Here is a 27,835-nt window from a genome sequence, read left to right on the forward strand (position 1 = left end):
TGGAAATGCAACGTTTTTATTCACAGGTGGTATACACACACTGACATTAACAGCTGTGATGCTAACACAGAACAGAGCAAACACTAGTGCAGTTTGGTTGATTTACGTCATAACACACATTATAAGGATAACCTGTTTATGATTTCTTCCCTTTCAAATCCACAGTATCCTATGCCTTTTTGCTACAGTTGATTGTTCGGACAGATTTCAAAGAAACATGCCGTTTTAAATCACTCTACTCGTCTTTAAATAAGGATTGCCCTTAAAACACAGGGAATTCACTTTGAATGCCCTTTCTTTTTCATTATATCCAAGCAATTTCAAATGTCCTGATGATGTGAAATGCAGCAGATTTGTACAAGCAAGATTCTCAGTCAACGCAGTGCAGTAAATATATATTGCATTTAAAAATCCCTTTCACTGTCTTTAATACAGTGAGGCAACCTGATTTATTTTTGGTGAGTTTTGCTCACGATCAAGTTAAAAAAGTCAATTCTCTGTGCAGCCAGAACAAATAAACTTCAGAGCAGACGGCTGGATGTCAAAATCATTAACATTGTATATTTCAGTCAGTGCATAATCGCAATGCCTCTTAAACTCGTATCAATACAACATGCTCTGCTCAGTGTAGCAGCCAATAAGCAGGAAGACCAGAGTGTTTTTCAGTGGTTCTTTTTTGAAAGTACTTCAGTGTGACAGCATTGGTTTGGTTTGATGAACTAACAATAATTTACTGCATATAGTTTTTCATAACTTCCCAAAAGACAATTTTGTTACAGTATACACAAGTGATGTTCCAGTTTGGAAAAATGACCTTTTAAAAGAGACATATCATGTTCATTTTCATGTTCATACTTGTTATTGGGTTTCTACTGGATATACTTTTATATGTCTGAAACGTTTTAGCCCCTGTCTCTTTAAGGACACCTCTTTAAAAAAGTACAGTCTACTCTGATTGGCTTAAGGGAATAATATGGTGCAACTTGGTGAAGGTAAGGGTAGCATCATTTAAATGGCTTTTTGAATCTCATGTTTCTGACCATGGCAGCCCAAAGAGTTTTATTTTACAGTTTTCGGTTGTTAGTCACTCCAGATTCACCCACATGAATGTGCACAAGTACATTATTAAGTGTATTTTTACATGATATGTCCCCTTTAAAACCGGCGGCAGGCAAAATATGTATAATAACAATCACAAAACACAGTATAAAACGTTTCTTTCTTCATGATTCTTTTGTGAAAAAATAAGCTGTTGCAGGTTGCAGTCAAACAGACTGGTGATCAGGTGATGTTCCTGAGATGAATGTCACACACACACAGCTACTGTACACACATTCATACAAAATAATATAACTGTACACTACCAACAACTTTAAATATGGCTCTAGCACATTCTGTGGCTTTTGTCAGAGCTGTGGGTTCTGAACGCCACACAGCGGGGAACACATGGCTGGTTTTAAAGTTAATAAACTGAGAAGCAGTCCGGTTTAAACTCTTCAGAGGAGGTTTGACTGCTTCTCTCTCCCGCTGTGGCCTGTCATCCCCAAAGCTGCCACTCTGTGCAACCCCAGACCTTGAAGTTTCTCCACCAAGTTCAAACTGAAAGCGTTCCTTCTCCCCTCTTTGTCAGATTGTAATCCTCCACTGTTGTCCCTCTCTGTGAAGGGTGAAGGTTCTGCACTGTGGCTGTAGTGCAGGCAGTGGTGAGGATGAGGAGAAGATGAGATGCCACGCTCTTGCAAAAGCTGCAGGAGTCCCAGCGATGAAGTGGTTACATTTGAGGTGGCGGTCCGGCCTCCCGCGCCAACGTGCTGCTGGTGGGATGGCGATGAAGTGTTCACAAGCTCACAGTTCCTACAAGATGGCAGGCCGAAAGAGCGAAGGCTGCAAACAGATACAAAATAACAATAATTAAAAAGAAGATCACAATAGATAAGAAACATGTTTTGTTTTTGCACAAGCTCATACACAAATAATAAAACAGGCAAGACAATATTAAAAAAAACAGTTCATTTGTTGTTAGTGTCTGTTGACCTTGGCTGTGAGATGGAAAAATGTGATGTTAGTGAGTCAGCTGTGGTCTGACAGGATCTGATGGTTATCTGAGACGAGAACCTAGAAAGGTTAAGGGAGATTAAAATGTGGAGAACAAACCAGTTAGTGCAGTTAGGAGGAGGAGACGGAAGCACAGTGCGTGATATAAATGTTATCTTGTTAAACTAACTTGGCACTGTGCCTTTCTCAAAGCATTTGAATCCAGCATTCAGTGTATCAATAACCCTTCGACTCTTACTTTGCCTCGAAGGCGCCTTTTAGAGTTGGAGGAAGAGCCTCGACAGGCGCTTTCTGCCGCTGTGGGGAGTAAAGAACAGTTGGTAAACGGGGAGAAAAAACAGCATGGAAGACAGGAAACCAGGAATCATTCAGTGAAGGTCACCCTGCAAAAAAAAGTTAAATGAACACAAGTACTTCAAACTCAAATTCAGGGCTTAAGGGGCCCCTATTATGCTTTGGGTTTGTTTCCCTTTCCTCTAGTGTGTTCTATAGGTTTTTGTGCATGTAAATGGTCTGCAAAGGTTAAAGGGCCCATGTCATGCTTTTCCAGTTATTACCCGTCCCCTTGTGTGTTATGAAGGTTTTTCTGCATGTAAACGGTCTGCAGAGTCACAACCCCTCAAAGTACACCCTGTAGCGAGTAAAACTCTAACACAGCAAAGACCTGTCTATGCTGCCCCAGAACGCCTCCTTGGAGATTTCTCTTTTTCCAATGTTTTCTTCCTGGGTATCGTGACGTTACCCAAATGAACAACAAATGACCGGATTGGTCCAAATGGACCAATCCGCGCAGCACCTCACACACCAGGATCCCTTGGCGTCACTATCTCGTCTACTACAGGGAGTCCCCATTGACTTGCATAGAGCTCCCTGAACGCTGGTAATAGACGAGTTGGGATGGCGGAGAAATGCTCTCCGCAGACCCATTCTCACAGCGTTATAAACCTTATAAACCTCTTACTCAATATTAAGCCACACTTATTGTTTTTACTTCGGCTGTGAGTGTTTGTGTGTGCTCAGGATGAGTTTCGCTGTGTCTCGCTGTATCGCCAACCTGGAAACCACAACGCCAGCGAGCTCACACTGCAGCAGCGAGCCTCGCAACGTCCTGACCAATCAGAGCACACTGGGCTCACAGGGAGGGGGGGGCAGGAGCTCCAACAAGCCGTTTAGGACAGAGAGTGAATCCACATACTATACAGAGATGCTGTATGAGAAACCAATGTGAGTTTGGAACATTGAACAATGTAAATCTATTCTAGTAGACCTCAACAATGGAATTATGATCAGTAGAAATGGCCATGACATGGGACCTTTAAAATCCCAAATGTCACTATGTAACACTCGCACTTCTATTGGTTAGCGCTCCAACACATTGTATGTGATAGGCAAAGGGGCGGGACATCTCTTAGAGATAGACCAATCACAACAGAGCCATCCAGCTAACCAAACTCTAGTTCAGGTAGAGGGTGAAAAGAGGTGCTGCAGCACAGGCAGTATGACATAATAAAGAGCTTTTTGAACATTAAAACATGGAGACACACAAAAATTTGAGAAAAATAGCAAAATAGAGCCCCTTTAAGAAACACACAAAAACATCACAGCACGCTTAAAAAAACACAAAGTCACTAATACAGCACATGTCAGTATGTATATTCTTACCTAGTGGAGAAGGAGGACATGAGGAGGGAGGGTTGGAGGACTTGGCAGGTGGTTGTTAGATGTGAGGGGGGGGTCTGAGGGAGTTTGGATGGAGAGGCTGCGAGGTCATGGAGGGAGAAAAGGCACATTATACTACACGTGAAAAGGATGTTCAATGAGAAACTACGAGAGCTAATTCAGCTGAAAGTTACACTACAATTAATAGGGGAGTAAAGTTTAAAAATGAAGGAGAAAAAGCCATGGATTTGAAGGGGATTGATGCAGTTGTTAGTAGTGTGTGTGGTGTGTTTGGGGGTCGTACCCATGCCATGTGCTCCGGAGAGCTGCGACAGGTCAGGCTCGTCCTCCTCCAGGTCGTTCAGACTGTAGACGTGCTGTATGTCCACCTCCAGCTCCCTGAAGTCCTTCGTCAGGACGCCGGGGCGGGGGTGCAGGATGCCCCCCAGGTTGGGTTTGGCCAACTGCTGCCACTGGTGCAGAGTCACCGAGCCTGAGGAGAGTCAGAGAGGACGGAGCAGGAAACATGTTAGCACATCATTTTATATGTGTACGTTGTTGCTCGATCTATGTTGCTTACCTTACATTGCTTATTTTGTTTGCTTGTTTGTTTACATTATGCTTATAATGCTTATCCAGGTATTATTTTTCCAGTAAGCCAGACGATTTTGTGTGTGTTGTTTCAGAGAGAAGATCTTTAGATGTTAGGCCTAGTTGTTATTAGGGATGCCAGCGATTATTCGATTTTTCGTTACAGTCTCCATAATCGAAAATTATTTTTAAAATTCGATTTTATTTATATATTTTTTTATTATTATTTATGTTTTTCGAATAATCGATTAATATTCGCCAGGGCTGTCCGATTTTCGAATTTGATCATGGTCAGTTTCTGGCATCCCTAGTTGTTATATTTATTTATTTTATTTGGCACAATCTCCTTTGTCTTCACCTCCCCCTCACTTAAAGAATATGTGTTGACATTCTTTTCTTGAAAATAAAAACACTTGTTTTCACTTTCACCCTGACTCCCTTAATTGTATGGGTTGTTGTGTGTTACTGTCTCTATTTCCCTCTCTATATATGTAACACAAATCTTTCATGTACATTTTTTTTTTTAACTAGTTTAAAAGAAAAGTTTATTGTTAATGTATAGCATGGGTAAAAATATCCTTTTTTTTTTTTTTTAAATCAGAAGTGCCTTTTGGTAATACACACTCTTAACCGGATTTGCTAGGAGGGTACAACAAATATAAATACATTTTATTGGAAGAGATATGAATTCAGGAAAGGGCACGAACCGAAATCCCAAACTACAATGGTTGTGGCATAAGTAGGCGAATGTTAATATTAAAATGTAATCAAGTTATGTAATGTTACCTTGGTTCAGTGGTTATAGGCAGACTGCTTATATTCTTTGGTATACTAACAATACATGTTCATTTTCATGTTTTACATCTATTTTTGCTAGCATTTTTTCTTTTTCCCTCCACTTTTGTTGTATGATTTCACATTTCTCAGAGTGTTACTGCAACCATCTAATGTTAACTACCTTTAGGTGACATCATCAAATATAGATACATATCATATGATAAATAGTTTTACTTTTGTATGGAGTAATTTAACTATTGTTTGTTTCCCTTTCTCTTTAAAGAAAACATTTGATTTGTAAGAGCAGGGCACATTTGTACCTGTGGTTTTAGTTTAGTATCACAGACTTCAACAATGAGCATTGATTGTCTTGATGTATTTTTACCAGTACATTTCTGTGCTCCATTTTGACTCCACATAATACTGGAATAAACTCCAAGAGACTGACACGACGCTGCGTCAAGCTGAAGTGTTTACCTTCCAGTGGTTTGACGATCTGCAGGCGGTCGGGCAGGTAGGACCTGGATCCTCCTGAGGAGCCACACGAGTGCCGGGAGCTGCCGTTGGAGTAGTTGGTGCCGGTGGAGGTGGCCGGGCTGGAGACCGGGCTGGAGACCAGGCTGTCGTTGGGCGTCAGGAAGCCGCTGGAGCCCTCGGCCTCCTCGCAGTCCGCTGCCAGGGCGTGGAGTTTCCGCTCGCGCTCCACGTCGAAGAACGGCCGCTCAGAGGAGTGGCTCTGCTGGCGGGCCGACAGGCTGCGCAGGGCGGCCTCCAGGTCCTGACCCCCGGGGGTGCCCGGCTGGCCCAGGCGCTTCGGCCCACTCCCACTGCAGGGAATATATTGGTTCATTTGGTTAACATAATCTATTACTTCGAATGTTTGCCAACAACCAGTTTTTATATGACCCAGAGGCTGACGTCATTTAACTGTGACCATATCGACATATTGAAGAATAAAGACAGAGTTTAAAATATAGGTTAAAAATAAAAACACGATAACTCCAAAGAGGACACAAAATATTACACTTGTTTTTTTCATTGCTTTGTGTAACAGTTTAATTTACAACGACAGGACGTCGGCAAAAGAAACAAGGGGATATTTTGTCTAGACTAGATTTAATGAAATGTTTATTATAAACAGAATTTTTTTAAACTACATTTCAACTGTTTTAATTTACTAAAACTTAAAAAAATATAAAAATTGCCAAGACTTTTAGTGAACATTTAAAAGTAGCACAGTCATTACACATTCAAGGACAGTGAATTCATGTTATAAAAACATCTTAACATCAAGGAGGTTTCTAAAAATATGAAATATGCATATAAAATGATTATATTTAGATCTGTAATTTTCTATTTGATGTAACACTATGCACTTAAACACACCTGTTGTCTTCTTTCTGAGCATTGTTGCAGTTTGGCTTGTCCTCCAGGGTGAGGCTGGCGTTGTCGGAGCCGTAGTAGCTGGTCCTGGGGGTGCTGGTGCAGCTGGCGCGAGCCGACAGCGGGCTGGATCCGGGCAGCCCGGGGGAGGGGCAGCGAGACCGCAGCCTCATCGCAACCTTGTTCACCACCTTCACCGTTTCAAACACACGCCACGGGTGGGTCCTGAGAGGAGAAACAGGGCATGAGTGGGCATGGAAAGATCTAACACAAACTACATGATTTCATTCAGCTGCAAACCTGTTAGATAAAAGACACACTGGAATTGGTCATTGTATTTTTTCAAGCTGCAGTAGGCAATCAGAATAAGAATAAAGGTTTATTGCCTTATGGGTTTTGATAACAAGAATTTGTTTTGGAATATTGGTGCATAAATAAACACAGAAAAAAAGAAAATGGGAAAATACAAGCGAATACTGAAAAAGAAAAACACTGTCAAAATATTATTACATCCTCTACTGTGACATGTCTCAATGCTTTAATGTTCAAAAAGCTCTCTTTTCTCATAATCTGAACTCTGAGTCTTTATATGATTTGTTACAGTTCAGCTTATTGAAAATGTATTTTCAAAGATGTCAAGAAAGTTGACAGTTTCCTGGCCACCTAAACAATCAACCCAAAAATCGTTTCATCATATTTTCATTTGAATGTTCATAAACCCTTATTGATGCAGGGAATTACTTTGGAAGAACAGAAAAACACACATTTGGAAATGTCTAATTTGAAACAACCAGAACTGTAAACTTGTGACCATCACTAATATAAGGATGATAAAAGGACCTCATAAAAAACATAAAATGTCAGACTGACCTGTACTCTGAGGGTGCGGGGGTGTCCAGGCCTTTGCGGAAGGTGCCCTCAATCTCGGCTGCCAGAGAGTCCATGGGGAGGACGGAGGCCATCGCGGTGTAGCGCTGCACTGTGCTGTTGGGGAGGCTCTTATTCCGCAGGTTCTTGATGTCCTCTCGGGCCTCGCAGAGCATGTCCTCACACTGAGAGTACTTGTCCCGCAGGTCCTTGAGCTGCAGACAGGGGGAGACATTTCTGTCAAACTGCAGTACAAGAAGAACATCTATTCACAGCAACAGAGCTGGTCTGTGTGGGGTAGGGGTGCATACCGGTTCCCGGTATTACCGAAATACCGGTTACTGGTGGCTACGGTATACCGTACCGAAATCAGATCCGTTTTTTTTATTTTTTTTTTTATATAAAAGTGAGGCATAATATCCTTAAACTTGTGCCCAAACCGTCGGAATTACGATGTCAATTTCGCAGTGAAACTCCACAACCAAGTCACTTTTGAAAATCTAAAGTGTGGCTGCATATGACTGCCAGTCTGAATGGTGGGGTCTGTAACCACTGCCAGTCTGAATGGTGGGGTCTGTAACCACTGCCAGTCTGAATGGTGGGGTCTGTAACCACTGCCAGTCTGAATGGTGGGGTCTGTAACCACTGCCAGTCTGAATGGTGGGGTCTGTAACCACTGCCAGTCTGAATGGTGGGGTCTGTAACCACTGCCAGTCTGAATGGTGGGGTCTGTAACCACTGCAAGAAGTTTATTTCTGGGAAAGGTGGCAACACATCCAATCTCCAACCAATGCTGTCTCGTATGGCAACCAAGTACCTTTGTGTTCAGGGAAGCAGCGTGCCAAGCGAGAGAGTGTTCAGTTTAGCAGGTGATATCCTACGCTGTGAAAGGGCCCGTTTGGATCCAGAGAGCAGATATGCTCATCTTCTTGAAGATGAATGCACAAAACTGAACTGTGATGGGATTTGTTTTCTTTCATCAGGCAAATGTTGATTTTAAGGATGCTATTTGTTTTATGTGCAATGCCGAGATCTCATGATCCTTTATGTGTTCTCTGGTCAGTCAAATCTCAGGTTGAATATTGATTATACTGGTGCTATTTTATTTTTCCATTGACAAGATGTACTATTCCCGCCTGATGGTTGATATAAATGATATTGCAGAATCAGTTTTCTTCATAGATAACGTGTTTTTCATTGTTTGTTCAGTACTAAAAGGTCCAAGTCCCACAATTGAATTTAATATTCATTTGACATGTTAACTATATAATAAAGCGCTTCATGGGAGTAATTGCGGGATGATAAAATGTTTCCCTTATGCAACATGAAAGTATCATGATATGTATCGGTTGAGTATCGGTATCGTTCAGTGGTATCGGTATCGGTATCGGTATCGTAAAAAAGTCAACGATATGCATCCCTAGTGTGGGGACACGGAGAAAGGGTTTCTGGGTAAACATGTGAAGGCTTTAGAGTAGATGATGTCAAATCTAACCATTATTGTGGTGTGATCTTAAGGTAGACATTAAGTTTGAGTTAGAACAAAGTTTATAAAAAGGTATAAACAGCACCTCAGTGTACATACAGTCCCCCTTATCTCTGTCTTTAACTTTAACCTTGGCTCAAAGCTTCCAGAACATTTATTACAGCGCTCCTCCCAGTTTCCACAGAAAGCGTGTGTAGTAAAGACAGTGAGTTTTCCATCAGCTTGACAATTTGTTAAACCTTTCTGTCAACAGCCTGTCAGTCAGCACGAGTGACTGCTGAGTGATAAATGAGTCTGTCAGAAGCATTTAAGTTGGTCTGACATCCAACAAAGAAAAACAAATAATTCATTATTTATAGCTAGTTCTTTTTCAATAAATTGCGGTTTGCCTCTTGCATATTCTGGCCAAAATGTCCTTAAAATGAAGTCTGAGTTTAAAATATAACTCAATTAATTCCTTAACTGTCATTTTCACATATGAATATAACAGTCTGCAATGAACTGGTGTTGTCCTGTGCGTGCCACCTCCTCCTTTGCACACTGGTAACGTTCGTGTGAGCAAGAGAACAACTTTTCTTTGTCCCCTTTGGCGGCTCAGTAGAAAGGAGAGGGATCCTACTCTAAATATGTTGTCAAAGTGATTATAAGTGACTTGCCTCTGATTGAAGATTTAGCTGGCTCTCACGGGAGGCACTCAGGTGTTGGTTCAGCTCCTCATTTTCATGTGTGATCTAGAGGGACAGGAGGAAGAGAGTCAGCAGAGCTTTACAGTGATTAGACGCCATTGATCCAGAACACAGGAGCGTCTCTCACCCCTTTGCAGCGAGCCTGCAGGTCCACGGCCTGAGCGAGCAGCGAGCTGATCTCCTCCTGCTGCCGGAAGAAGTCCTCCACTTTCCGCGCCAGCTCCTCTGACAGGTCCACCACCTGCTTATTGACGGATGCTGAAACACACAAGGCCTAATAAATACACCTGTAGCTAGTGTGTTATTTAAACAATGCAAAGAAGGCTTGAACACTTACAGAGTTCTTCCACACACACCATCATCAGCTCCTGCTCTTGCTCCTCGTAGTTGGTTGTCTCTGTTGTGAGATCACTGGCCTGAAATAATGACATCATCAAATGATTTTTCACGCTAACGAAATGTTTTGTTAAACTGTAAAAACGTTTTGTAAGTGATTATCTGATATTTATCCGTGTTTTTACAAGTTCTACATCCTTTTAATGCATGTAATCCAATCTTAAAGTGGACCTATCATGCTATATTTGAATAATATAGTGTAGGACCATACCTATATAAGGCATATTTATACTTTTTTTTTTTCAAAATACCAAACAGATCATGCATTTTAGCCATGCCTCATTTCGCTCAATTTGACATTTTTTAGCTCTGTTTTTGCAAGGGCTGATTCAGTGAGAACAGCACCATCTACTGGCCTGGCATATGTACTACAGCGTCTCCAGCGCTTTCGAACGGCAATGGCCGTGGCTGTCTCCTCCTGATTGGTGGAGTTGGCCCAATAGCCGTAGCGCCACCGTCCTGACGTCAGGACAGTGTTCAAATCTGGATCAGTTTTTATCAGATCCGTTGCAGCCCCTTTTTTAGAGATTTGGGTATGGAGGAAAATAGAGAGGGTTGTGTTTTCTGACACTTGGTGAGTTCCCTGGAACACCGGGGACACATATTCATGTATAAAAGACGTACAAAAGTGCATTTTGCATGATAGGTCCCCTTTAAGTAAGATTGCATACTGCATTTCAAGCAGTTTCTGAAAATAAATGTTACAGTGGAGGAATACTGTATGTGTTGGGTGTATAAACTAAATGAAGTCAGTTGTTCATAAAACGATGTATATTACATTTAAAAGTCAATGAAAAGCACCCAGTGTGTATGTTCCTGTGATCTCAGTGTCACACACCTCTGTTCGCAGCATGCGGTTCTCGTCCTCCAGACCCTTCAGTTTCTGATGCAGGAAGTCGTAGTGGACCAAGTTGGTGAGAGAAGTGCATGACTCATTTCTTTTTATCCTACAAGGAGAGAAACATGTGTTTGCATTAGATATCTTGACAATCATTGTTTAAAGATTGTTTAATAAATATATTTGTTTCACTCAATTGTTTAAAAATTAACTTAATAACTAAGCTGCTGCAATGAGAATAAATGGACAGGGAACAATAATGAATAGAGATAATGAGTAACTGCTGATGGGAACGAGTGTTTGCTAAGCTGGAAACATTTAAAGAGGATCAGAGGGGATGTTCTGATCTATGTTTACTTTCAAAGACTCAAACCATTACCGCGCTCTTTTTCAATGATTATAATAGAGAGGATGGAATTCTTTTGTGAATCAATATGAGTTTTCATTACAACACAAATGATTTTTATTTTGTTCATTATATGAGAAAAACGAGGATAGTGTAGTAAAGCACATCTTGTCAGCTGTTTGAAATTGTTTATTAAGAAACTAATAACACATTTTAGTCAAAGGCCCAATAAGCACTGTGTGTGTGTGTGTGTGTGTGTGTGTGTGTGTGTGTGTGTGTGTGTGTGTGTGTGTGTGTGTGTGTGTGTGTGTGTGTGTGTGTGTGTGTGTGTGTGTGTGTGTGTGTGTGTGTGTGTGTGTGTGTGTGTGTGTGTGTGTGTGTGTGTGTGTGTGTGTGTGCGTGTGTGCGTGCGTGTGCGTGTGTGTGTGTGTGTGTGTGTGTGTGCGTGTGTGTACCCACGGGGAACGTGATTCAGCGTTCTCGATCTCCTCGGTGCTCGCATAGAACTGAAGGAGGTCGTCTCTCATTGTCAGCTCATGGCGAAGTTGAGCAATCTTGAAATGCAATATTTAATTATTGTTAACTGTATAACACCGCATTCATAACAGCACCGTTTGTGTGTTTCAGTGGGTGTCAAACTTGTTACACGTGTTGTTTTCTTACCTCTTCCTTTGCTATTTCCAGCTGCTCATCCAGCATTTCATTGCGTGCGGTTATTTCTTGGTTCTGTTTCAGCAGGGATTGACCGATCCGCGCCGCTAGCTCGAGATCCCGCTCTTTCTGCAAAGCGATGCAACATTTCATATTATTTTTAGGGAACAATGCACGATGGCAAAGCAGATCTTAATTTTTTCATAATGTGGGAGATAGAAAACCAGCGTTTTGGCAAGGAGATCACAATAACAGTGTTTCATGTGAATTGCCTGTGACAGAAACAAGAGGCATACAACTTGAATCCTCTATGTGTGTCTCACCTCCTCCAGCAGGTGAGTGACCGCCTTGATGTCATGATATGTCTTGGTGACCTGGCCCACTCTGTCCGAGCACAGCACTGAGGGAGGAGAGGGGGGGGGGGGGGGGGGGGAGAGGGGGGAGGAGGAGGGAGAGAGGGATTTTATGAATGGAGGAAGAGCTGTATGCACACAAAGGATACTGTAACAACAAAGCCTTGCTGTCTGCATCGGCTCCAATTCAGTTTGTAGTTGTATTACGACAATACAAAAATGATTAGCACATTCACAGATTAAAGTTCAATTTGTTTGCCACTTAAAATGTTATTTAAAAACATACCGCTGTTTCTAACCATTTCGCCAAGTCACATCCCAATATGTATCTTTCTCTTTAAATTTTTTTTTTTTTCCAGTCTTCAATTGAATTTCTGAAAGCACTGCTCTAATGGAATGGACTAGGTCTATAAAGTAGATGTTTAGATTATATAATGATGTAAACAAATTAATAAACAGATCCCAGCCTTGTCACACATATCCTTTTCCAATGTGTCTATGTTATAAAGCACCATCCACACAGAGCCTGAAAACAGCACATTCTGTGTGAATGAGAGCCTCGACTACATCCTGTTTCTTTGTTAAGTTTCCTCCGCTACAGACCACAACCTGTCCATGCGGTCAGCCAGATACTGATCCTCTTAGCTTGATCCCTTTTAGCCCAGATAAGAGGGCAATAAAGACCTCGTTCTCCTGGATACCAATATAGCTCATCAGGAGATGCTGCCGGTGGCTGAACTGATGAAGTGTTCGTGCCAGCAGGACACGTACAGCATGGAGGGGATACCAGAGGCTGGCTATTGGCCTGCCACTCTGTTTACATCCTGGAGAATGCTGTGTTTGGGTCCACTTCAAAGTCAATAATGGTGAAGCTCTGAAAACGTTTCATTTGCTCGTAATCTGTTTATTTCACAAAAGATTTCAGTAATAAACTATAAGCACTGCGTTATCATTTTGTGTTCCTTTTTTATACCTCTCACAATCGTAGGTTTTGTGTATTGTTTAAGACTGTGTAAAATGTGCCTGGACTAGTGTGCAATTCTGAATGACACAGCATGCCTCTAATCTGAAATCAGTTGTGTAACCTTACTTTGGTGGTAGGCTTAGCTCGACTAAAGACATGGGAAGTTGCCATGCCGCAAAGTAATCAGATTGAGGTGCTTGAATTTGGCCGGAGAAACCGTGATTGGGCGGCGTCTAATCAGACTAATGGAAAGAACCTTGGGCTGCACTGCACAGTATAACGTAGCTGTATCATGAATTATATACACGGAAAACATGTCCATCAGTCGGTGGTGATTAACGGGCAGGTAGAGGTCATGTTTCCATCTGTACTTAGCAGATTAAAGAGAAAAGCAAAAAGGTTTGACAGGTGATGGTGAGACCATTTTAACTCATTAAACTAATCACTAGGCTTTGCCAGACAAATGTCAGGAAGGATACATGGGATACACTAATGCAGAAGTATAGTCTGGGACACCAATATCTTAAAACTGACTATTTCATTAATGTAATTTACTTGAACACTGAATGTGAAATAGAAAGACGAATCCTGGACCACCTAAACTGCCTCCCAGATGAAGGACTTTTACAGTATATTGTCATTCCAACTTATTCAATTACATCATAACATAAAAGATCTTGCCAAATATGATAGTCACATTGACTCTTACACTCTAAAATCTTTCTTAATCTTTGAGCCAAAAAGGATGAGAAATCCCTGATGTTCTCAGAAAAAAAGGATATTTGAACATTTATAATTATATAACAAATCAACTGCTAACAAGGATCTTGTCATCTACTTAAAGGCAATAAGTGTTTGTTTAGCAGTATTTTCTCAACAACTGCTATTCCGTCAACTTCCTCCTCGGCTGGTGTTTTAGCTGAAACCCTAATAAGTGCAGTTTTGGGTGTGAGCTCTTGAGGTGGTCTGAAAATATGTATTAGCATAGCTGTACGTACACACTGACGTGTATTGAGGGTGGACCCCTATATGAACTGTTAGAGCAGCAAACAACATGACGGCTACAGCTGTCTCCATCGAGACCTGAGATACAGGTCTAGAGGACATTTTTGTTAGTCATTTTCTTGACAGCTGTTCATCTGATGTGCTTCACATTGGGTGGGTTGATTGTTCACGACCAAAAGAAAAAGGTAGTGTCGAGAGGGAAGGTGTTGCAATGAGCGGCTCTCAAGAAAACTGAAGCAGCATTGGTCGAGGCCATGTAATTGGTCCGTTTTTAATGGGCGTCAGACTTTACAAGATACTCGACAACAACTACCATATCGTCTTGATGTTAACTGTTTCGGTTTTCTGTTTGGTCAAGAATAATGGGGCCGGGGGATTGGCTGTCTCTGGGTCCTGGTTCTAGGGGCATCTGTGGGGATGGTACTGGGATGGTCCCAATGGGTGTGTCTGGTGGGCTTTGACACACCCATATGACTGATTCATATTCAAAGTCTGGCAAACCACCAAAAGCCTGAGTGCACTGCAACATCATGTTAGCAAATACAATACTTTTACATTATCCTGTTAGTATTTTTTATTTTTAGGCCTTAATGACCATCTACATGTATTGTTGGTATTTTGCCCTACCTTTTCGCGTCCATTACGAACATTTAACAACAGAAGTAAGAATTGATGTCTGATGCTGTTTGTATTGATTATATTGTATATTTTGTTGTGGAAAATCTCTAAAAACAGATTGTTTAAAAAAATTCGTATGTAGGGATTTATAGCTTGACTCTAAATTAATTAAATCATAGATATATAAAAGGTACAATAGAAGTACAGTTCTCACATAATCCTAATCAACAACAGTGTAAACATGTCTATTTCTGATCATTACCATTGACTAAATGACTTTGAAACAGACAATTAATAAACAAGAATAACTACAGCCTAAATAACACGTAACTGGTTGTGTGATTGCCAAAATACATTATATAAATGAACAATGGTTAATCAGATAATAGACTACTTCCTCAAATCCTCTTGTGCTTAAAGTGGATTGAAGCAGCAGCTGGACGGTCCACACACACACAGACACACACACACACACACACACACACACACACACACACACACACACACACACACACACACACACACACACACACACACACACACACACACACACACACACACACACACACATCACACACACACACACACACACACACACACACACACACACACACACACACACACACACACACACACACACACACACACACACACACACACACACACACACACACACACACACACACACACACACACACACACACACACACACACACAGATCCAGTTCACTACAAAGTCATTCAAATCTTGAGAAAATGCAGTTCAGTCATACAGTATGCCGTATGTCAATTGTATTTTATTATTTCAAGTTAGTCTATCTCCAAAATAGTTTATTGAATGGCTTATTTGCACTTAAATGAATGAACTGTACATCCACAAAGACCCAACTTAGTAAATAACTGTATATCTATTTCCTTTTGACCCGACTGCCCTGGAGAGCATAGAGCAGATCAAGGAAATGGATGCTGCTTTGCCAGCTAGAGGTTTTAGGGTTTGAGTTAAGCTAAATCCAGGCAGCTACCCTGAACTGCAGGCCTAATAGTGTACATGGTGGATGAACTCTGCTGAGCTACGTATATACTTATGACGTCCGTTATGTCATGGGGATCAGACAGGCAAAGAGCTTTATGAACAAGATTCACATTGATCCCATATTGATCCCTACTTTTGTGAAAGGGCAAACTTGAACAAAACTGTCAGGAGCTAACATTTAACTCACAGCCTTCTAGTTTAATCGGTAATGATTTAAGTATAATTTAAGAGTGAACAGTCTACAGATTTCATAATGGTAACATTAATCTCACTATAAACAATGAGGAGTTTTGTGTCCGATGTATTACAATTAGGTTTCAAATTAAAGCTGGATTTGAGCAAAAAGATCATATAAACACACAACAAAGCACTCGGAAACAATGTGTCCAACAAAAACAAGTGAAGTATATGTGCACTAAAAACACAGCTCCAGCAAACATGTAGAGTCTCTGTGTTGGAATTCAACAGACACTGGAACCATACATGTAGAGATTGAGATTCAAGGAAAATGGGGTGAGCTGTATATCCAATTTAAAGTCTCATTGCACAACAGAGGCCACACATTGGTTTGTTTGGGTGTCCTGTATGTCTGGATTGGTGCCCGTGTCGCAGTGTTCGGGTGCCAACCACGTGCCCATTTAGACAAAGAACGCCTGGTAAAGAGGAGCGATAGAGGAGGCTTTTCACAAATGTATGACATGCATCAAAAGTCTAACATTACTTTACATGAAAAGCAAACATAACTGACAATACTGGAGTGAAACAAGAGAAGCAGCATAGTTAATGTACCGACACTCTTTGTTCTTCAGAATAGGGTTTGGGAACATTTAACAGTGGTGCATTCAAGAGCATTCAGGTCATTCAACCATTCTCATTTGTCCAATTTGATTCTCGTTTCTTAGAATTTCCAAAATTCAGATCTCAGGTTCAAACCTTGTCAGAGAGAAAAGAAACTGGAAGCATTCAAATACTATTCCCTAGTTCTATGGCTTTGACCTCCATATACGAAAAACAAAGAAAAACACAAAATGTTCAATGCTGCCAATGACAACTGCTGACATGTACACAGAGATGATAGTGCTGCTGCAGCGTGCACACGCACACACACACACGATCAGTGACCTTCACCACACTGAATGTATTTACAAAACTTTACCCGTCTCAGGGCACTTTCATGTTAAGCTAAAAGGAGTGTTGTGATAAGAGCTGCAGAAAACGCATTTTGTCGGATGTTAATCATGACTTGTATGTTGCACCTTCAATGACATCACTGCAGAACATCCAGTGCACTATAAAGTATAGAGCACTTAGATAACACAGATCTTGACAACGCCATGTAGGACAAAAAACACCAGACAGCAGCATTTTACCTGCAGATTAGAATAATTATGAACCATGACTCTTTACATAGAATTCTCCCTGTCGTCTGCATCATCACGCACCACCAACTAATCTCACCTTGTGTCACCTCCCGGCAAAGGATGTCTTTGTTGTTGTTGTTATTATTATTGTTATTGCTGTTAAGACATGTCTTGTCCACGTCCACTACTTCATTCACAAGACTAGAAATGCTCTTGTCTTCTTCCTCCACCTCGGATGCAGAGGAGCTCCACACCTCCATGGTGACCGGAGAAAAAGTGTCCTCCGCCTCTCCGTCCATCGGTTAAATAAATCCCTTCTTCTTCAGATAAATTACTGTGAATATCCTGCGCTGTCACACACCAGCTGTGTCTGCGGCATGATTCTGCTGGCCTGTGTGTTTTGGTACAAACCAGCCTACGTGAGGGAGTGTGTGTGTGTGTACCTGTGTGTTCCTGTGTGTGTGAGAGAATCTGAGCTGCTGCGTGTTAATATTTAATCCCTCAGACTGTACCGGCCATCTGTCGTCATGACTGCCTTCGTTCACCTGGCCACGTTGGACTACCGGGTAAGAAAAGAGGGGAGGAAGAGGAGGGGGGTTGAAAGAGGAAGACAAATCTTAACCCCAAGCCATAAAAGCCGATATTGATCACCAGGGTCATTGAGATAAGTATAGTCAGCTGTATTTGAAAAAATAATTCAGGATATGGATGCTGATGGAGTTTGAAAGGATGCTGCATTAAGCCCACCCACCCCTAAGGATCTGAGGCAGATGGTAGGTTCCGCCCGGGCCAATGGCTGCTCTTGTTCTGAGCACATACGTAATAGCAGGCACAGAGAGGGCTCTGCTGCGTGATGCTGCTGCATACCGAGCCACACCCACTGTACAGGGGGCTGGTGGGAGAAACAGAGGGTATACAGTGAGTCTGGGATTTGAGGGGTTTTGTCTGGGATCATTCATTAATCATTCCTGCTATTCATATATTTTTCTTTCTACACTAAAATAGTTATTCAGTAAGTGTTTTAGTCAAATATGATACGGAATTTATTATATTATATATATAAAAATATAAATAAACCATATTTGTCATTCTGAGCAATGGAGAGTTGCTTTCTGTGAGCACATAATAGGCAAGTATTCTTCCTAGAGTATGAGCGGACCGCACAGATTGTTTTTCATCTCGATTCAGTTTTATCTAAATACGTCTGCTTTCCAATGAACTTTACAGTGAACTCTATTCTGCTGCAATGATCCAAAGCCCTTCCCCACACCACTGTCCTATATATACGGTTTTGTCTCCGTCCGTCCGTGACCTAGACACAAGCGTTTCTCTGACAATCAAATATTAATGCCTTCATACATTTTTCACCCAAAGCAGATTCTTTTCAGGTCGAATGCAGCACGCAAGAGTCAGTGCAGACACAAATTTCACCTCTGCAATTTCCCATCCCTATGCTCGCTCTCTTCCAGCATTTATCCTTTGCAGAATAAAATCTTTGAGCAGCATGTGTATGGTTAAAGAGATGACTTCAAGTTTGACTACTTCCAAGTTAAAAAGCCATTGCTCTAACAACACCACTAAAAATGCTGCAAGATAACAACTCTAGGTAATAAAGAAGTAAAGTCTCAAGTACTTTGCCCACAATAACAAGTAAAGATGTGACAATGAGGCCACTCCCAGGAATAAAATCAACAATCTGCTCTGATTCAACTTTCTCCAAACATCATTTCACCTCAAGCTTTGAAATAGCCCTTATATTAACTATTAACTATTGAACTAGTTACCTCGGGAAACTTGTTACAAAAAACAAGCATAGAAGTACAGTTTAAATAAAGTCTTGATAAAAACAGCTCAGCCCACTTCTGCTACTCAGTGTGACGATAAGGACCTGAAAACTGAGCGCTGATATCCCTGGTCAATGTTTGTCTGAGGAAACACCCTGGAAGGTCTTTAGCATTGATTTGATCCACAGTGAAATACAGCCCTGCACAATAATCATATTAACAGTTAACTCCACTGGCTCCCTGTAACACACCGGATCAACTACAAAGTCCTCATAATGGTCTTCAACGCCATCAACCACACTGGCCCCACCTACCTACAGGAACTGCTAACCAGAAAACAGTCACATACCTCACGCACACTCAGGTCAGACAGCTCCAATCTCCTGGCTGTCCCGCGGACAAAACTGGTCACCATGGGAAACCGTGCTTTCTCCTCCCTGGGTCCACGTCTGTGGAATCAGCTTCCAGAGAACATACGGACCTCAGCATCACTCTCAGTTTTTAGGAAATGCCTCAAGACCCACCTGTTCCACACCGCATTTTACTGACTGTCCTTTACTTTATTTATTTTTAAACCTTCTATGCTCTTAACCTTTTATTTTTATTTTTATATTGCCATATTTTATCCAATATGCTCCTTTAGATAACTTTTTACTTATTGTTCCTTATAGCTTTGTGAAGCACCTTGAGATGACGTAAAATGTGCTATATAAATCAAATGTATTATTATTATTATCAATTATTATAGATCAGACACGCTCTACCCACAGTCTTCCAAGTAAATCACGTGCTGCGTTTAATCATTTAACCAAACAAGTTAGATCCCTCTGCTCCACTGCATGTCTGACTCATGTGAGGGCATGGGTATTTCCCCTGCCCTCATTGTTGTGGTTAGAGGCTTACCATGAGGAATGATTAATGAGCCGTAGGTGTGGCCCTAAACTTTAGCAAAAATGCTTCCATGGAATACTACTTGTTTGTTCGCTTCACATCTAATGATATTAGGCAAGGCAAGGCAAGTTTATTTATATAGCACCTTTCAACACAAGGCAATTCAAAGTGCTTTACAAAAGATGAAAGACATTAAGAAAATGGCATTTAAAATCAGTCATTAAAAAGCAAAGATAATAAAATAAACATTAAAAGACAAAAATACATGGATAAAAGTTACAGTGCAGTTTAAGATGTGAATAGTTCAATTAAAAGCAGCGGCAAAAAGAAAAGTCTTCAGCCTGGATTTAAAAGTAGTAAGAGTTGCAGCGGACCTGCAGGTTTCTGGGAGTTTGTTCCAGATATTTGGAGCATAATAACTGAACGCTGCTTCTCCATGTTTAGTTCTGACTCTGGGGACAGAAAGCTGACCAGTCCCTGAAGACCTGAGAGTTCTGGATGGTTCATAATTTAGCAGGAGGTCAGGAATGTATTTTGGGCCTAAACCATTCAAAGCTTTATAAACCAGCAGCAGTATTTTTAAATCAATTCTTTGCAACACAGGAAGCCAGTGTAAAGACTTCAGAACAGGACTGATGTGATCCACTTTCTTAGTGTTAGTGAGGACTCGAGCAGCGGTGTTCTGAATTAGCTGCAGCTTTCTAATGGATTTTTTAGTGAGACCTGTGAAGACACCATTACAGTAGTCCAGTCTACTGAAGATAAAAGCATGGACAAGTTTTTCCAAATCCTGCTGTGACATTAGTCTTTTAATCCTAGAAATATTCTTTAGGTTGTTGGGGAAATATTTTCCAAGGCCCATAACTTTGACCCAGTTTATCAGTTCATGCTGTCCTGACTGAGCACACGCACCTGTAACCTTGGCTGCTGTGCTCTCAGTGTGTCTCCCTGTTCCTGCCTGTTGGCGTCAGCTGATAGAGGTGTTATGATTCTATCTTGTTATGCACAATGTTGATTATTCTCTCTGAACTAGCTAAATACATGGGTCTGGGGTAGAGTTCTTCAGAATTGACGTGGCAACTCTACCGTGAAGTCAGAAACTCTGAAATTACCCATCCCTATGCTCGCTCTCTTCCAGCATTTATCCTTTGCAGAATAAAATCTTTGAGCAGCATGTGTATGGTTAAAGAGATGACTTCAAGTTTGACTACTTCCAAGTTAAAAAGCCATTGCTCTAACAACACCACTAAAAATGCTGCAAGATAACAACTCTAGGTAATAAAGAAGTAAAGTCTCAAGTACTTTGCCCACAATAACAAGTAAAGATGTGACAATGAGGCCACTCCCAGGAATAAAATCAACAATCTGCTCTGATTCAACTTTCTCCAAACATCATTTCACCTCAAGCTTTGAAATAGCCCTTATATTAACTATTAACTATTGAACTAGTTACCTCGGGAAACTTGTTACAAAAAACAAGCATAGAAGTACAGTTTAAATAAAGTCTTGATAAAAACAGCTCAGCCCACTTCTGCTACTCAGTGTGACGATAAGGACCTGAAAACTGAGCGCCGATATCCCTGGTCAATGTTTGTCTGAGGAAACACCCTGGAAGGTCTTTAGCATTGATTTGATCCACAGTGAAATACAGCCCTGCACAATAATCATATTAACAGTTATCAATTATTATAGATCAGACACGCTCTACCCACAGTCTTCCAAGTAAATCACGTGCTGCGTTTAATCATTTAACCAAACAAGTTAGATCCCTCTGCTCCACTGCATGTCTGACTCATGTGAGGGCATGGGTATTTCCCCTGCCCTCATTGTTGTGGTTAGAGGCTTACCATGAGGAATGATTAATGAGCCGTAGGTGTGGCCCTAAACTTTAGCAAAAATGCTTCCATGGAATACTACTTGTTTGTTCGCTTCACATCTAATGATATTAGGCAAGGCAAGGCAAGGCAAGGCAAGTTTATTTATATAGCACCTTTCAACACAAGGCAATTCAAAGTGCTTTACAAAAAATGAAAGACATTAAGAAAATGGCATTTAAAATCAGTCATTAAAAAGAAAAGATAATAAAATAAACATTAAAAGAAAAAATACATGGATAAAAGTTACAGTGCAGTTTAAGATGTGAATAGTTCAATTAAAAGCAGCGGCAAAAAGAAAAGTCTTCAGCCTGGATTTAAAAGTAGTAAGAGTTGCAGCGGACCTGCAGGTTTCTGGGAGTTTGTTCCAGATATTTGGAGCATAATAACTGAACGCTGCTTCTCCATGTTTAGTTCTGACTCTGGGGACAGAAAGCTGACCAGTCCCTGAAGACCTGAGAGTTCTGGATGGTTCATCATTTAGCAGTAGGTCAGACATGTATTTTGGGCCTAAACCATTCAATGCTTTATAAACCAGCAACAATATTTTGGAATCAATTATTTGACACACAGGAAGCCAGTGTAAAGACTTCAGAATAGGACTGATGTGATCCACTTTCTTAGTGTCAGTGAGGACTCGAGCAGCGGCGTTCTGAATTAGCTGCAGCTTTCTATTTTTTAGTGAGACCTGCAAAGACACCATTACAGTAGTCCAGTCTACTGAAGATAAAAGCATGGACAAGTTTTTCCAAATCCTGCTGTGACATTAGTCTTTTAATCCTAGAAATATTCTTTAGGTTGTTGGGGAAATATTTTCCAAGGCCCATAACTTTGACCCAGTTTATCAGTTCATGCTGTCCTGACTGAGCACACGCACCTGTAACCTTGGCTGCTGTGCTCTCAGTGTGTCTCCCTGTTCCTGCCTGTTGGCGTCAGCTGATAGAGGTGTTATGATTCTATCTTGTTATGCACAATGTTGATTATTCTCTCTGAACTAGCTAAATACATGGGTCTGGGGTAGAGTTCTTCAGAATTGACGTGGCAACTCTACCGTGAAGTCAGAAACTCTGAAATTACCCATCCCTATGCTCGCTCTCTTCCAGCATTTATCCGTTGCAGAATAAAATCATTGTTATGAGGAAGTAGCAGCACAATCGCATGAAATACAATCAGTAAAAAAGGGCAAGGTCATTAAGAGTACTGATACATAAAAAAACTGCTTAAATACACCCGCCATTATGAATTGATCAAACAAAACAGTAAATGGCAATGCATACATGCTACATTTTATCTAAATCACAATATGGTTATATAAACAATATAATATGATTTGTATTTGTAAGAGGAGAAAATAGTTCAGCCCTACAGTAGATTATGGGTTGAGATTACCATGGTTGAGCCGGAGTCTCTGTTACTGCAGAGCAAAGTTTCCTAACCTTGTCAAATATCATTGCAGAGTAAATATGTCAGAATTGTGCACATTCAGACAGTGTGTTTAATGTTATGCGTCGCTGACCAAACCACTGTTTAACTGGCTTTGCAATTTAAGTGTCAAACTGTTTTGAAATTAGGCTGTACAGTATGTACTCTAATCCATTCCTTATTATAGGGGTCTTTAAAATGTCAAGTCTAGCTGATCAACACTGAATTTAAATCTCAGAGCAGATCACAGGATCAAATAAATGGTAGAAATGAGCCCTCATGCACACATCTTCTGTATACAAGCAAGCCTTATAGAAGTCAAGGCAAGGACGCACACAATCTCCCATTCCCCCACAGGTCTAGACACCTATGCATCTAATAATAAACTCTTTCTGAGCGGCAGCTGGGATGTGCCGTCTGCAGCGCTGCAGTGGAAACTGTTCAGGAAGCCAAGTGACGGTTAATCGGCTTGGTGACATTTGACATCTGTGACTCACAGACGTGGGAGTGTGTGCGTGGAGGAGAGCTTTCACTAACTCATTGAGAACACACACACATCCTCAAGTTTATCCTTAATTGTGGGCAAAATATGAATGAAGGAAAGGAAAAGCCCTTATTGAGATGAGGAATGCAACTATTTCACTAGTTAATGAAAAGTCCACTTGTATCTCTTTTAACAAAAATATTACTGTTTTTCTAAATTTCAAAACATATGAGAATTTCACTCAACTGGGTAAAATAATCTGTCATCTCCGTGTATTCCTTTCCCACACCTATCCTTTACCCCTTGAAGCATTTGTACAAAACCGTTGCGGTCCTTGGCCAGACATCAAAAAATGAAACGTACATTTGCAACAAACTTTATAACTTCACAAGTTTTGAACTTGCAAAATTAAGGCTTTGTGAACAAAAAGCAGCAGGGAAACCTTGTGTTTGCAGTATAAAGGCAGTGATAAGACAAAGACAAACCGATGTTTGTATGAAAACACTGTAAGCACATGCCGTAAACTGATCATCTCATGTGACTTCCTCACAACAGACAAAAGGTCAAAAGGTGTTTTGGAAACATCCCTCCATCAGGTAGTGAACATAAGACGTTACTCACAGAAGTACTTGAGCGTCTCTTCTATCTGCTCGTGTGTGAGTCCCAGAGCCACGATTGGTGTCAGCAGAGGGGTGTGCAGCCAGTCGTCATGGTCGTATCCGAACACCGTGTCCGCTCGCAGGGTGTAGCTGGGCTGACCCTCAGACAGGAGGCTCACTATCTCCAACTCGGGCAGGTCAGAACAAAGGTCTGTGTAATATGGATAACGTTTTTGAGTGTATGGGTTTATATGAGGATAGAGAAACAAACAGAGAAAAAGGGCTTTAACAGCATGTCACAACAAATAGTCACAACAAATAGTCACCTACAATGACACACTGCCCTCTACTGATAGGTCTATGAACCTACACAGCTTTCTTATAAGTTTACAATAAAATGAACTCTTGTGCTTGGTATTTGCAAAATGCTCATACATTAAAATTCTTAATTAAGGGTTTAAGAGTTTTTGCAAAAACATAAATAAAATAGGAGTGTCTTCTCATTTATGTTCATATATTACTTTCAGGCATTCAGTCAATTGTACCAAACAATGTGAGCAATTATTTTGAACGTCGAAGAAAAATAAATCATAAAATCCTAGGACTTTTGCAAGATTAAATTAAGATGTTTAAATACCAAACAGGCCTTTTTTTAAGATAAATTACCTAAATACACCTTGGAATCTTGATTACATGTTTAAAAAAAATATATATTTATATATATAAATGAAAGATATTCTTCCTCTGTGACTCACCTGTTAAAGTTGAGACATCGTGGCAGGCTGGTTGTCCCAGGTCCCAGAGGCTCTCAGATGTTTCAATATGAAGAGGCCGGGGGTCCGTCCCCAGGGCCCCAAGCGCCTCCCCCTGCCCCTCATGGAGGGAGAACGCTGACTGGGAGTCCAGGTGGGCCTGTGGGGGCCAGGAGGGAGGAGAAAGAGGAGCAGGAAGAGGAGAGGAGGGAGGGGAGGCAGGGTGGGACAGCTTGAGACGGGGCTGGAGGGTTCAGGCTGAAGGCTGACCCAGAGCTGGGTGTCCCGCTGTGGGACTGAGGCCCCCTGCTGGCTCAGGGAGAGGACACAGGTCTCCAGGGCATCAGGCTCTGATTGGCTGAGAAGGTAACTAGAGAGGAGAATGCAAAGAGGAGGAGAGGGGAGAAAAGAGAATCATTAGGATGTTGGAACTGTCCATTGTTATGTTCATTATATTGCTGTATATCAGTGCTTCTCAAAGTGTGGTCCGTGAGCGCCCCCTAGTGGTCCGTGAGTATATTAGTAAAATGTCACATTTGAAATAAATAAATGTATTTAAGTTTTCCGCACTCTCGCGGGAATATCTCCGCAATGGAGCGAGCTTAAGTTTCACTTTCGATTGCATGATATAGCCCAGCGCAACACCTTCATCACACATGTTGCCACTTGTTTGTACCATTTCCAGGCGATTTGTGATCTGTTCTAGAAAAACGATGTGTCTTTGGATATTTGTGGAGTTAGGTGGTCCGCAAGTGTTTTTTTATTGGTTAAGTGGTCCTTGGTAGAAAAAAGTTTGAGAAACACTGCTGTATATTAAGAGCAAGTTGAGTGACATATTAGTGTTAATATTTTAGTTCGTTTTGGTAGTTATTTATGGTTTTGTTTTTTGCAGAGGTGGAAGAGTGATTCGACACTGGAAAAGTTATTTTTCTTTACCAGGAAAAGAGACATAAAAGCCGGTGTTCTTTGTATTTTGTAGTTTATAGAAAATAATAAATAAATTCTCGCCTAGACAATGGACATTTTCCTGTATAAGATTTGCTTCCTGGTGCTTTAGCGGCTCTTTGATTTTGGGTTTGTTTTCAGTTTTAAGAACAAATAGCCACCACAAGAATGTTTAAAGGGTGTTTAAAGGATCTAGGTGACAACAAATGTATTTAATATAGCAATGCAGGTGATTATGATAAGTATGTATTGAAGATTGCAATCTTATACAGTTCTGCATACAAAGCCTGCAATATGGTGTGACCACAGTTTTGTTTTCAGTCTCTCCATTTCTCAAGCAACACGAGTTAACAACTTTAACTAGACGTTGCTTGACTTCTGCTTTGTAGGAATACATTGAACGTTTTTGTTTTACCATTCAATAGACCCACAATTGGTCAAAAAGTCCAGCATATAACATCTCTCAAACTAGTAACTGCAGACTCGTCTTTTTAACACAGAAACTGAAACTTGTAAAACAACTCTCCATATGAGAAGCCATACAAACATTATGGTAACACTTTATATTAAGGTACACAAATTAACCATCAACTAGTTGTTAATTAACATGCATATTAGCAGTATATTGGCTCTTTATTAGTCATTATAAAATGACCGTATTCTACAAGTACTGTAATAAGCCATTAGTTGAGAGTTTTTCCTCAATAACCCTCTAATTAGTGCTTATTTATTGCAAGTAAGGAAGTTGTTGTACATGAGTTTTGGTCTTCATATGCTCTGCTCAATATGGGCCTAATAAGGCAGTAGTACCACAAGAATAGTTATTCTCCCATAATAACACTTAACAAATATGATCTATTCTTATGTAACAATACATTAAACTATAAGTGTTCATTGTGTCTAAATAACTCAAAATTAGGTATTTATATGTAAGAATATGTTTTGGGGTATTGACAGTTCAGCTACCAATAGCAAGGTGATATTGACCTGTATGTTTCATATTTGCACATTTATATTTTTGTAAAATTTGTACTGAAGGTTAGACAGGAAACCTATCAGCTGTCAATCACTGTTATGATTCACATATTCAGTGTTATTATTAAATAAACTATATTTTTTGGAGGAGTTAATGATGAATGTTCCTCAAGATGCTTGCTCACCCTCAAGTAATTACTATCATATATCAAAAGAATCAAAAGAACAGTTCAGCGCCCCACAACTTCATTGCAAACAGTTACAACCTTCACTTTACATCAGAAAGAACAAACATTAAAGAAGTGACTAACTGCATCAGTTAGGGTTAAAAAAACATGTATTCAGCTAAAACATATACATCGCTGCAGTTATTATCCAGTGGAAAGTCCTTACCTACTGGCCTAGTTAAATCAAAGTGGTTACTTTTTTTTGGCTGGGCAGTGTAGTTTTACACACCGTCTTATTTGACTTTCTCAGGACTTGAAACTTGAAGAAAAATGTTTTACACACGTAAGGTCATCATCTTAACCAGTGGTGTAGTGGTCGTTGGACGCGGGGGATCGCGGTCCCCCCACTTATTTGGAGCCCCCACTTTTTTGAAGCATGATTTTTTTTGAATAGTCTAATAAATATTTAAATCATTGCCAGTGTTATCGGTTGCAAGTGTGTATTTGTTGTAATAATGACGAAAACATCATACATTTCACAGTAATTATAATAAAAACGTAGCTCAAGTATTTATGCAACTTGATGATTTGAAGCGTGTGTGTGTGTGAGGGGCAGCACCGTGTGTGTGTGTGTAGGGCAGTGGTTCTCAAACCTTTTCTGTCAGGCCCCCCCTTTGGAGAAAAAAAAAAGTCGGTCCCCCCCAACACAAATAGTCACGTAATGGGCCAAGTTAACATTTATTAAAATACATCAATATGAACGTGAGCATTCCTTTTCTAGAACAGTGATAATAAAACAATGCTCCATAAGTCTGTGTGGTCAACAAAATAAATACATAATACAATTGTGCAATCCCTTTGCTAGAACAATAAG

At 40.7% G+C, this 27,835-nt stretch overlaps 1 protein-coding gene across 1 annotated transcript; it reads right to left on the minus strand.

Moving 5' to 3' along the window:
- On the minus strand, positions 1-25,124 carry si:dkey-28e7.3 (trafficking kinesin-binding protein 1; the record flags this gene model as incomplete). Its single annotated transcript, XM_034120683.1, has 15 exons — positions 1-1,884; positions 3,718-3,814; positions 4,019-4,207; positions 5,560-5,909; positions 6,469-6,690; positions 7,336-7,547; positions 9,475-9,549; positions 9,632-9,762; positions 9,842-9,920; positions 10,739-10,847; positions 11,544-11,638; positions 11,748-11,864; positions 12,059-12,135; positions 24,145-24,333; positions 24,878-25,124. Coding segments are annotated over 15 exons (2,577 nt in total), but the record flags the coding sequence as incomplete, so codon positions are not given.
- Positions 25,125-27,835: the final 2,711 nt, after the last annotated feature.

Source organism: Trematomus bernacchii, unplaced genomic scaffold, assembly GCF_902827165.1.
Source record: "Trematomus bernacchii unplaced genomic scaffold, fTreBer1.1, whole genome shotgun sequence".
NCBI lineage: Eukaryota > Metazoa > Chordata > Actinopteri > Perciformes > Nototheniidae > Trematomus > Trematomus bernacchii.